The sequence below is a fragment of the Pseudorasbora parva genome, chromosome 1 (assembly GCF_024679245.1).
Source record: "Pseudorasbora parva isolate DD20220531a chromosome 1, ASM2467924v1, whole genome shotgun sequence".
Taxonomy (NCBI): domain Eukaryota; kingdom Metazoa; phylum Chordata; class Actinopteri; order Cypriniformes; family Gobionidae; genus Pseudorasbora; species Pseudorasbora parva.
Window position 1 is genome coordinate 43,191,177 of NC_090172.1, and position 12,955 is coordinate 43,204,131.

General features: G+C 36.9%; 1 protein-coding gene across 14 annotated transcripts in view; it reads right to left on the reverse strand.

Moving 5' to 3' along the window:
- The window catches only part of tjp1a (tight junction protein 1a), a 194,874-nt gene that overhangs the window by 69,752 nt on the left and 112,167 nt on the right, over positions 1-12,955 (reverse strand). The window contains exon 1 of one of the 14 annotated variants that reach the window (XM_067441568.1): positions 53-149. The exons of the other annotated variants lie outside the window; for them this stretch is intronic. Coding sequence (XP_067297669.1) covers positions 53-106 — 54 coding nt within the window. The 5' untranslated portion in view covers positions 107-149. Of the gene's footprint in view, positions 1-52; positions 150-12,955 lie in introns of those variants that run through there. 14 annotated transcript variants of the gene reach the window in all.

Here is a 12,955-nt window from a genome sequence, read left to right on the forward strand (position 1 = left end):
TCGGAACAGCACACAAACTCTTAAAGCACTGTATGCTTCCCTGTATACTTACCAAAGTGTAAGACTTCCTCAAGAGCAGTTCACCCACCCCTAGAGTCAACAACATACTAGTTCAAAGCATAATGGTGAAAATGTAAGCATTGACTTCCATTATCTCTCTCTCTCACCCTGACTCTCACACACACTCTATTTTATTTTAAGTTTGCAGTGGCAAAGTGCTGGCAGGTCAGGGACAATAACCAGGCCACAAATTCTGGCCTTGCCACAGGAGTTTTTAAATCAGCGCTGCACTGACCCAATGAGCTCTCTCAGAGTTATCTGCCACACACACACACACACACACACACACACACACACACACACGCACACACACAAAACCACAGGGCAGGAATGTGCTGATAAGAAGCCAAGGCTCTTCACACTCTCTTTCTCTCTCATTCTCTCTCTTACTGGGCTTTGATGATGTTTGTCCAAAAAAAAAAAGAAAAGAAAAGAAAACAAAAATTAAACTCTCCAATTTGTTAATCATTAAAGGATGAAGTAGGGGTGGGCGATATCTCGATATTTAAAATATATCGAGATATTTTTTTAACTCTATATGGATTTGGACATATCGTATATATCGATGTTGTTTATATTTAATTCTGATTCCGTCACTTTGCTTGTTTGCCTTCTCTGTGCTGTGCTCGCGCGCCTCCTGCCTCATTGCTTTTGTTCCCCCTCTCCTCGCGTGTTGTCTCATTGAACACGGCGGCGTCCGCAACCAGGTTAGGATTAGTTATCATGTTGACAAGCGTGTGTTGTTTAAGACTTAGTTTAGAGACCACGAATTTCCTTCTAACACAACTACTTGCTAAAATTCATAAAGAAATATTAATGTTCATCATAGTTCAAATCGCAAGTTTCACCCACAGTAAGGTGATTGACACTATTGATGCGAGACGCACTGACAGCCGCAATCATGTCAGTTTATGATTTGTGTCTAACTGATCGCATGGTTTTCGGTTTAAATGTCAAAATGATCGCATATTATTTGAAAACATTAAAAAAATTATTGCAATATCATTATTATTATATTGTCAGCTTTATCACGTGATTATGATGAAAAGGTCTATTCATGTTTTAACCAAGAGGGAAAAACGCGACATCCTGGGTGTCCTGAGACACAGTGCTCTTCTGTAAGTTGTACTGTATCATATAGCCTACCTTGTGACATTCATATTTCGTTCCGTAACTGGAAAAGAAGGGAAGCTCGCCTCATGTGTAGCCTACATGATCCGCATTATGAGGCGCTCAGTAACTCTTTAGTAAAGAGCACGACATCTAGCCTACTGTTTGAATTTTGATACAAATTTAACAGAAACTGGTGTTATGAAAAAATCTGTTTATTTATATCTCAGTCATGCCCCCATCTTTCTCCAAAATGCTTACTGTTTACTTTAACTGTAAAAAGGGGAGTCTGATTCATCTTTTGAAAGCATGAAATGAATTAAAAGAAGGCTACATGTATTATTTATTTTCTTTTACAGTTAAATTATTATTATTTATGTAATCAGGGAGTTTTTTTTATGTCAAAAGCACTTTTTTCCTACATGAACTGACTACCTCTTTGCACTTCAATAAAATAAAAAAAGACTATGATATTTGGCATATTTGTTTTTGCTGTAGTTTTTGGGGGGTTATTTTTCCTGTAAAGATATCAAGATATATATCGTATATCGAGATTTAGCAAAATATATCGAGACATTTTTTGCTCCATATAATAATAATAAATAATAATAATAATAAATTTTATTTATAATGCACTTTATATTAAACAAAATCTCAAAGTGCTACAGAATTTAAAAACAAAAACAAAACAATCAACAACAATAAATAAATAAAACCGAAAAATAAAATAAAATAAATTAAACAAGTAGCAAGTCAATTAAAAGTCAATTAAAAGCTCTGCTAAAAAGGTGGGTTTTAAGACCACGCTTAAAAGTATCTATAGTCTGTGGAGTCCGCAGGTGGTCAGGGAGAGCATTCCACAGACTGGGGGCTGCAGAGCAGAAGGCCCGATCCCCCATAGTACGGAGATTGGCTGTTGGAGTTTTGAGGCGATACAGCGAAACAGAGCGGAGGTTACGAGTGGCTGTTTGTGTGGTGAGGAGTTCCTTGAGATAGGAGGGAGCATCACCATGGATGCACTGGTGGGTAAGGAGAGAGATCTTGTACTCGATCCTGAACGACACAGGAAGCCAGTGGAGTGATTTTAGAATGGGGGTGATATGGTCGTATTTGCGCACCCTCATGAGGATCCTAGCAGCGCTGTTCTGAATACACTGCAGCCTCTGGAGATTTTTGCTAGGGATGCCAATAAGGAGCGCATTGCAGTAGTCCAGCCTGGAGGAGATAAAGGCATGGACAAGCTTCTCCGCATCAGCCAGCGATAGAATGGGACGAAGTTTGGCAATGTTTCTGAGGTGGAAGAAGGAGGTCTTACACAGGTGTTTGATGTGCGCTTCAAAAGTAAGCTGTGATTCCATTCTGACCCCCAGATTCGTGACTGAAGTGGAAAGAGGAATGACCTGATCAGAGAAAGCAATGCTGGTGATAACGAACTTCTGGACCTGAAGTGGAGTGCCGACTAGGATAGCTTCAGTTTTGGAGCTGTTTAGCTGCAGAAAGTTTTGCTTCATCCACGCCTTTATCTCATCCAGGCAAGTGATCAAAGTGGATGGTGTGAGGTCAGCAGAGGGAGATGAACTTGTCCTAAAGTAAAGTTGAGTGTCATCAGCATAGCAGTGAAAAGAAATCCCATGCCGGTTGATGAGACGGCCAAGGGGGAGCATGTAGAGTATGAACAGGGTGGGTCCGAGCACAGAGCCTTGAGGGACACCGCAGGTGACATTGTGTGACAGGGATGTAGCTTCTCCTAACGCAACATATTCAGTTCTCCCAGTGAGATAAGAAGAAAACCAGTTGTGGACCGAGTCAGAGAGACCAATGGTGGAATGTAAACGGTGAAGGAGGATGTTATGGTCAACTGTATCGAAAGCTGCAGTTAAGTCCAGGAGGATGAGAAGGGATGGGGAACCAGCATCTGCCGCCATCAAAAGATCGTTTGTGACCCTGACCAAAGCTGTTTCTGTGCTGTGTCCTGAGCGGAAACCAGACTGAAATTTCTCATAAAGATGGTTATGCTCCAAATGGACCTGAAGCTGTGCAGCAACAACTTTTTCCAGCACCTTAGAGAGGTATGGGAGGTTGGAGATGGGCCTGTAGTTGTCCTTAACATCTGGGTCTAAAGTAGGTTTTTTCAGAAGTGGTCTGATGATAGCAGTTTTAAGAGATGAAGGAACATGGCCAGCCTGGAGGGAATTATTAATAATCTTGGTAATGAATGGACTTAAGACACTGAGGTTAGATTTTACCAAGGCTGTAGGAAAAGGATCCAGTGCACAGGTGGATGAATATCACCCAGCCCTAGGATGAAGCCATCATTTAAACCTACAATCTTGAAAATGAATGCTGAATATCAGAATCAGTAATAGAAAGATAATTATTGCAAAGCATGTTCACACACAAGGAATTCGTTTTGGTGACAGAAAAAGCTTTCAGTAGCAACAATAAATAGATGTAAAATAAAATAAAGATATGTGAACAAGATATAAATGTGTGTATATGCAGTAGTGTAAAAGTCTTAGACATGTAAGTATTTTCAGTTATTTATATATTTTGTTGCAGTGTATCAGTAGGAAATATCAGTTCACATTTCCAAACATTCCTTTTGCCATTAATTGTAATAATCCAGTAAGATGCACGAGAGACAGACTAAATCTAGAAAGAACTGTGGCAACGTCGCTAAGACACTTGAAGAAACCTGTGGAGCATATCGGCTATTATCAGACTCCTCGTGCATACAAAAATCTCTCCAGATTATTACAATTAATTGCAATTTAAATGTTTGGAACTGTAAATTGAAATTTCTACTGACAGTAGATTCTCTTCACTGATCCGAAGTGCAAAAGGTGGTGAGAGGGGGTTTACTGGAGGTGTTAATGGTTATGCAGATATACCGTCAGAGTGTGTGTGAGACAAGGTTTTTCAGACCTTCATTAAAACTCATTCAGGTCATCAACCAGTTGGTGATTTGACATGCTGGATATATTTATATATATATAAATATATATATTTTGGGCCTTTCCACACTGATGCTGGGTCATTGGCTGAAAACGGTTTTCTTTTTCAACTTTCCAGAGTATTTTTTCAAAGTTTCTCTAATCTCCTATGTCAATGGGTGTGTTTAAATGCACATTCTTAGCCTAGCCTAATATGCCTAATAAGCCGACAATGAACATGGTCATATAAACGCGGTAACCAGTTTTATTTTATTTTATTTTTTAATCGGAGTTAAAGTGGTTTATGCTTACTATGTTTATGCTTATGACCATAAACGGCATAAGCATAAACCAGTCGGGACATGTTTTTTGCTTTTTACCCAGATTTCTCGCAGCATGTAAACGCATTAACCTGCTTTCTGTCGGCTTATTGAAGTGCGCATGCGCAATAGGTGACAAAAATGCATACTTAGAGCAGATTTAAATGCATCCAGACAGAGCGAGCTAGCATTTTGCATGAAATAAGGACACATATCACAGATGCATACTCTTTTAAGAAATGTTCTCATCTCATGCAGCAGAAGTAGAAGAGCTTCAGTCAAAACGCTGAATAAATGCATGCAGAATGAGGGATAATATGAGCCATGAATCTCCCACTGACACGTTGCAAGCTTTATTTAACATCACAACTGACGTAACATTTGGAATACTCCTATAGTCAGATACGGACATTATTATTTTTGACGTCACTACAAGGAAATAACCCTGTTTATTAATAAAGTCATGTAAACTCGGATTACTTGAGTTGTCAGTTTACTGGTTTTCCATGTAAACAGGGAAAACTGGTTATTTCAATAAGCAGATATTTGTGAGTTACCTGCTTACTTGTGTGCTTTTACACACTTAATATGTTTTTGGCCTGATTACACAAGACTCTGTCTCCACTTTTGTAGGCATCATCTTTAGCCTGATGAAGCTTGTCCACTTTCGACCACTTCCAGAGGTAGTCAAAAATGCATTTGACCCGATTGCTTTCGTAGCGTAGATATGTGGTTGAATGTGTTCGAACAACCACAAAAGACTGCTCACTGAATGTGTAAAAATTATAGGAAGCACACTAACCAGACAGGATTTAAACTTTGTTTGGTGGAGACACAAGTTTGGTTTGACGAAAAAGTACCAAGCAGGCTTGCAGTTACTTTCTGCTTCATTGGTCAATCTCTTTAAAGTACATCAACAGATGGATACTATGTAGTGTAGGTCTAAAGCCGCGCTGTAAGAGTCCGAGATTGACCAACGCGCCAGTTCTCTTCCTACGTTTCTGCGTCTTGGAGCACTTGGGTGGTGTTTAGTGCCAAATGTTCAGTAGTTCATCCCTGGTGAAACTGATTGCATAAGAAAATCAAAAGGACAACCTAACAAAAACAGAAACAACTGGAGAGCTCCACAATGAGGTGGCCAGCCACAGCACCATCTTGGTTAAGCAGCAATATATATGCTATAATGCTGTTAATAATTTATTAAAAACAAAATAAATCTTTAGCTTTGCTACTCACAGTCTGAGTTTGCTTTAAATTTGTTTACTGGTTTTGTTCATCTTGGAACATTATTAAAGAGTCTTTATGCTTTGTGTTATATTTGTTATATTTTTGGGAAGGGCTGACTTTGATCAAAAATACAATAAAAACAGTAATATTGTGAAATATCTTAATGTGAAATAAAATTGATGCAAAGCAGCCTAAGCTTCATTGTCACATGATCCTTCAGAAATGATTATAATATGCCAGTTCAGTGCTCAAGAAACATTTCTTGTTATTATCAATGTTGAAAACAGTTGTGCCGCTAAACATTTTAGTGAATGTTGTTCTCAAGATTTTTTAAATCAAGAAGTCTTTGATAATCCTTCTTACATTATAAACGTCTTTTGAAAAATTGGATGCATCGTTGCTGAATAAAAGTATAACTCTTTTAAAGAAATATGTTATTGACACCAAACTTTTGATCAGAAGTAAATGCTAATAAATGAACAGGAGCAAAAAACAAAAGAAATATCTTTAAACAAAAGAAAGTCACTAGAGAAGGCTGATTTACTGTATAGGTTCTAGCTGCACATGACAGTCACAATGTTAAGTTTGAATACAGGAGGAGATGGTCTCATTTATTAGATCATGTGTGGTTGCGCAATGTCCATGTTCTGAGCCCTGTGCTGATGACTGAAATGAGGTTGTTCCCACACAACTGAATTCCATAGCCAGTGTCTGTGATGCAAAAACACACACATGCAGAAACACAATGAAGTGTAACTGTACAAAAACAGCCTCATTCAGCAGGGGGTGCCTTTGTCAGGGTGTGTGTAAGAGAGAAAGTGAAAGAAAGAGAAACAAAGAGAGGACAGGGGGAAAATGATGAGTGAGAGCAGAAAGAGGGGGATAAATAGGACACCTTGGTGCTGCTTATATCCCAAACCTACAGAAACCCCAGTCTCCCCGGACAGGCCTCCCAGCCGAGGGTCACGTGACCAGTTCGAACTCACTCAAAGGAATTCCCAAGCTCTTACAGCCGGCATTCTGCACCACAATGCCTGTTCTGTGGCCCAAGATAGACAGTCAGAGAGTTAATGAGGTGCAGCTAACACTAGATTAATTTCCTTCACCACGGCAGTATATAATTAATATCCAGGATTAATTATGGGCTCCCCTCTATATAATAATATATAGTTTATATGTAATAGTCCATATAATTATATAGTAAAATATTATTACTCAAATATTTACACTGTGAAATGCTAACCCTTTCCTCGATTTGGGTTGGAAACCCGATCACTCTTTCTGGGTTTACTTTGAGATAATGACCAGCTGACTGTCCATTATCCCTTACATGCACTACCATTCAAAAGTTTGGTGACAGTGAAAAAAATGAAATGAACATGAAAGTTTTTATTCAGCAATGATGCATTCAGTTGACAAATAAAAATGACAATAAAATACATTTATAAATAATTATATATATTAAAAAAATGCTGTTCAAATAAAATAATCTATTCATCAAAGAATCCTGAAAAATGTATACATGGTATTGTATTTTAGTTTTTACTACAAAAAAAAATAAGTTAAAAAGGCCACACAATGATTGTGTAAACTTTACTTTAATTACCATTGTGTGACAAAAATAGCATGCAAGAAAATTGAGGGTTGCCCCTTGGAAACTGATCATCTTGAACCAAGAACTGCAAACATCCGAGACTGGGGTGGAATAATTTCCTTTAGGCAAAAAGTTTGTGAAGTTTGTCTCAACACAAACTCAGTCTGTCTAGACTGAAGCAAAACAAAAATAAGATTGCATGAAACTAGACAGCTCATTATAAATCAACCAAGTCTGCAATGGAATGCCTGACTGCATATGCAATTTCTCTCTGTCTGAAATGCATTGAATTATAATTATCAATTATTTATAATATTAGGTATTTGTGGATTTCACATTCATTGTATTCATTATTTTAAATTATAGCTTACAGTTGTGGAATGAAAACCAGTTCAGAGTGGTCTAAAAATATAAAATAATTATTTTGGATATTAAAATATGTTTTTAAAACTATTGGTAAATCCCCTAAACATTATTTACACATACCGGTAGTTTTTAAGCATTTCATTTTGAGAAGGTTCTGTAAATTACCTGGTCATTCAGCTCACAAATCAATGGACACTTATGGAATCTTGTAACATCAATTTAGAAAGAAAGATAATGGAGAAAGGCAATACGCATTTTCAGCATTTGAAACCAGCAGAAAAAGCTGTTTTTTTCCCCAAAAAAACACTGTTAGCTTATGGGGCACAGCAAAAGTAGAGGAAATTGCTCAAGCGTTATCTTCAAAACAGCCTTCTAGAGTTTCCCAGCTCCATAAACACAGACTAGATCTCAGCTAAACTGCTTTGTGCCATGGACACAGCAAAGCTGAGATCAGTGGACCTTGGTCTGAGATGTCAGGCCTAATGGAAATCTGGACCGCCAACAGACACTGAGGAGCCAAGAAAAACCGCCCACTAAAAACATAAACAGAGTTAACTAAGAGAGCTTTACAACTTTGTGTGGCAGTGAGCTTGACAGGTACAGTATCTTAAAAGGAGTGATCGTTCTCTTTCAAGACCTTGCACTGACATAAAAACCACAACACCACTAATCCACTGACTCATACACACAAACCAAACCTCCAAAAGAAGACCATCATTATCCCAACACTCTCACAATCTCCATTCCCACTAACACACCAAATCTAGCAGCGATGACTATCATTATCCACACACAATACAATAATAACAGACTATTATCAAATAAATACAGCCATCTCAGTCTCAGAGGTAAATAAATGCTGTGAGGTCTGTAATCTCTTCAAGCTCAGTCTGCATTTAGTCATCGCTTAAACAACAATTATACAGGGGGCAATATCATTGAAAATGATCCACCTTATCAATGTGACTTACTCTATGGATCTGTTCAAGACACAGAACAAGATATGGCCAGCACCTGTATGAAATATTCAGCCAGTTCAAGCTGAGGTAACATGAAGGAATTTGGCATGCTGAGTGAGCGTCTGGGTCATTGTAGCCCACAATCTCCTGTAGGGCTCTGTATTATCATGGTTGAGAGAAGAAGGCTCACTAAGACCCAACATGTGATTCAGATTAAATCTGATTTTTTTCCCCCATTCTCTCAGCCATTGGTGGTATATCAAGTAGCACTGATAGACGTGATGGAAAATATCTTGGAAAAAACAGGAAAATATCTGCAGGAATCGGGGATGTCACTAACATTTATCTTAGTTATTGAGTAAAAGGACGATTATTTGGATGTTTAATCTGATCATTAGAATTAAAATAGATCATTAAAATTGGCCAAATGACATTTAATTCAAATGTTGACTTAATATTTAATATTTGGCCATTTCTTTACAATAGAAATGCTACAGCCACTTATTTCTTAAACAAAAACATGTGGACATCAAAACTCAGCGAGCGAGGGTTTAAACTTTTATTTTGAAATCGTGATGAACAGTTAGCCTCTTTAGAAACATATTATAATAAGAAAATGACATGAACCCATTAAAAGTCTCTTATCAATTTTTTTTAAAGAAATCATTTAAATGATTCACCAGTCTCCCCCAATTAACAGTTTTCATTACAGAGTGATTAAGAGATAAACTAATCAATAAACTCAAGCAACACACACCATATTGTAAAAAAGAAGAAGAAGAAAAAAGTCTGCAATTTAAAATTTTCTAGTGACTGATCACATCTAAATTTTTCAGTTGGCCAAATTGAAATTTTGTGAATTGATGAATTTAATTAACAGAAATTCAATTCAGCCAACTGAAAAACTCAGATGTTATCAATCACTTGTAAATTTTCAATTGGAGACCTGTTTTTTTTATTTTACAGTGCACACACACACACACTATGGCTGTGCCAATTGAATCATATACTTATACGTCAAATGTTTTTCCATTCATTTACATGATCATTATTTCAAGTGATTAAGTATAAATAAGTCCTAACACACACACACACACACACACACACACACACACACACGTTTAAATAGTTGTCTAGATGGGAACATTACATACATTTCTACTGTTTTATGAATGCTATAACCTGGCCTTCCTAATCTTACATCCTAACCTAACAAACAAATTACTTACTGTATACAATTTTTTACAAATGACAAAGTCCCCAAAAGGAGGGTTAATCAGATTAAGCTTCAGCTAGTTAAGTAGGTGTACATGCACGTGAATACACTAGGGCTGGATGATATGAAAAAAATTAAAAATCTTATCGATAACTGCCTTAAAAATACAGAGATATCTGACAACACTGCCAATAAACACCTAAACACAAATCATGTTCAATTTGGCTGCACTTTATCTAGGCTAATGATAGCCCATGATTCATTTAGATTAATTTAAAAATTCAAATACTTAAGGTTTGTTTTTACTTTACTTATAGTTTGTGCTTAAACTAACAGAAAATATTAGCTTATTTTGTTAGTATTACTAATAATTCCCACACTCCACACATATTTATGTTTGAAATGAATTTCGTTTGGTAAGGAAAATCAAATGTGTGTTTGAAATGAATGTCTCAGCTGAGTGATCATGGTGCCTAAAATTAGTATGTTCTGTTACAGCTGCTCCGCTGTGTACTGGACCACTCTTAAAATGTTGCAAACTTACTGGCTACTATACAGAAATGGAAGAGATGGCACATGCAGAGGATCACATACACACTGTCACATGCAGTGAAGATCTAAGCTGTGTACAGGCTGCCTCAGACAGTTCCAGAGCACTGAAAGCCCAGTGGGGAGGACTGAGGGGGTGGGCTAACAGTGGGTGACAGTAGGGTACAGCCTAATTAAGTCCTCATTAGCTGAGCATTAAACTAAGAAATGTGGAAATGACACTCCAAATCGGCCTTTCCACTTTATTTATACTTCTAAACATATATACATCACTCTTACACGTCATAAAACATTTATCATAGTGGTGACAGTAGAATAAGAGATACGAGGCAGCAAACATGCAGTACCACAACACTATTGGAAGTATAGATATAGGCCCTGTGGTGGAGCTGCACCAGGAGCCCAGGGCTGCTCCTCACCATGGGAACCGTTCAAGCTTTCCAACAACACAGGCACACTTGAGTCTGATTGGCTCTGAGCGACACACAGGACTCGGTAAACGGCACACACAACACTGCCAGATTTCTATGTTTACAGTTTTATCTTCTGATTTTTGCAAGAGGCAAAAAACTTACATAGACAAAGATTCCCTCTCCAGCAGAGGAAACAAACTGCATGCCTCCTTTTTTCTAATATGTATGGTACAGCAGTAAAGTGGAGATATGTTTGTCCTCTGATGATTAAATACCCCATTCTGCAAGCTCTCAAAGAGGGCCAGAGGCTCCAGCAGTAATTAACATAACCTCTCTAGAACAGAGACTGAGGACAAGAGCTTTCTCTCTCTACTTTGACTATGAATACAAGCTTGAGGGGCCTATTTATAGTATTAATACAAATCATAGGACAGAGACAGACAGGTGATCAACGCTGTATGTAGAGTTGCATATTAAATGCCTTCATTTTAATGCAAACAGGACACTAGATTAGTTGCATCTAGATCAAATTAATATTTTCCCTGAAGTATAGACTGTTTATTATTTATTCAAGAAACATAGCCTGGTGTTAATTGAGAAAGTCTGCTACTGTCAGAGAGGATGTGAGAGTGAGACGGAAGTTTTCTACCCAAGAACAAACAAACATAATCAGTACCAAATGGTGACCCGGTGATACAAATGTAAGGATCATTCAAAAAGATTTTGAATTCTGCTGTTAAATATTATATATATATATATATATATATATATATATATATATATATATATATATATATATATATATATATATATATATATATATATATATATATATATATATAAAATAATTATGACATTATATTTTTATTTATAATCTCAGTAAACTCTTAGTTTTAAAATGTTAAAACTAGGCCTGTCGAGATAATATATTAACAGCTAGGGATGCACCGGAAAAAAAATTATTGGCCGAAACCGAAAAAGAGGAAACCATGGCTGAAAACCGAAAACGGTGTTATTAGTAATTGAAACTAATAGTAACCATTGCATTTATGGCTATGACTGTGTAGCTTTACTAAAAATCAAGGCATTGCAATTGCATAAAAATTTTAAGTTTCAAATAATAAATCAATTACAAATTATGCAAATATTTATTTAGCACATTGCAGCCATGCACAGTATAAAATTAAATTCAAACTAAAATGTTTAACTTGACCTCACTCATGTAATTAAATAATAATGTACAGGCCTACTGGCCTGCAGAAAGGTACAGAAATGTAATAAAGTAATCAAATGTAAAATAACAGCATATTTAACTGTTTAAATTAAAGATTAATTCTTATTAAACATACAAAAGCTATTCAGTCAAGAGCAGTGAGTGGTGTCCTTATCATTTGTTTGACATTAAACAGACAGCAGTAAAGGCTACTGTCCCTTTAAGACCTAATGGGCTGGGCGATATGGCCAAAATTTCATATCCCGATAGCTCATTTGATATCCCGATAACGATATACATTACGATATAGCAATTTTTCTGTTAATTCAGTTTATGAATAGTCTATACAAAATTGCAATGTGGAAATGCAGTTTGAAATGATATACAAAACAAATAAAGGAAGTATGGACTACATTTTTATTTTATTTAGAACCTTTTTTTAAAGCAAGACTGTTGGTAAAGTTAACACCTGCCTAGAAATGTTAACCGATGACCGTTTGACCGATGGCTGACCGTATCAACGTTAACCGATCAAAGTTGTCGGTTAAAATAAATAAAAAAGTGATCTCTAAATTAGGCTATTATAGACAGTGGACTAAACGCTAATACAGTTGGCCGTCTCATTCCAAAATCTTTTTGTGTGATTGAACATATCCCTCGCACTCAATTTTTCATAACTCGCCTGTTTGTACTTAATAAACCAATAAAAACATTTGGCGCGAGGTCACAGCGTTTGGGTTTGCGCGCTCACAAGGTTTGCAAAAAGTAAACACTCGAGGTTAGAGTCAGGGCAGACGACAGTATGAAGCGTGCATTTCGCTTAAGATGAACTTACATTTGGAAATATATTACATCTTCATTTCAGTGGTAACACATAAGGTGTTGATCGTCTTTCTTTATTATTGTTAGCACTACCTCGAACTAAAGCGGCGTCTCTTCGGAGCTGTCATTTTCTTAAATGAGCCGCTGCAATGTTTCAAATGAGCTTCTAACGC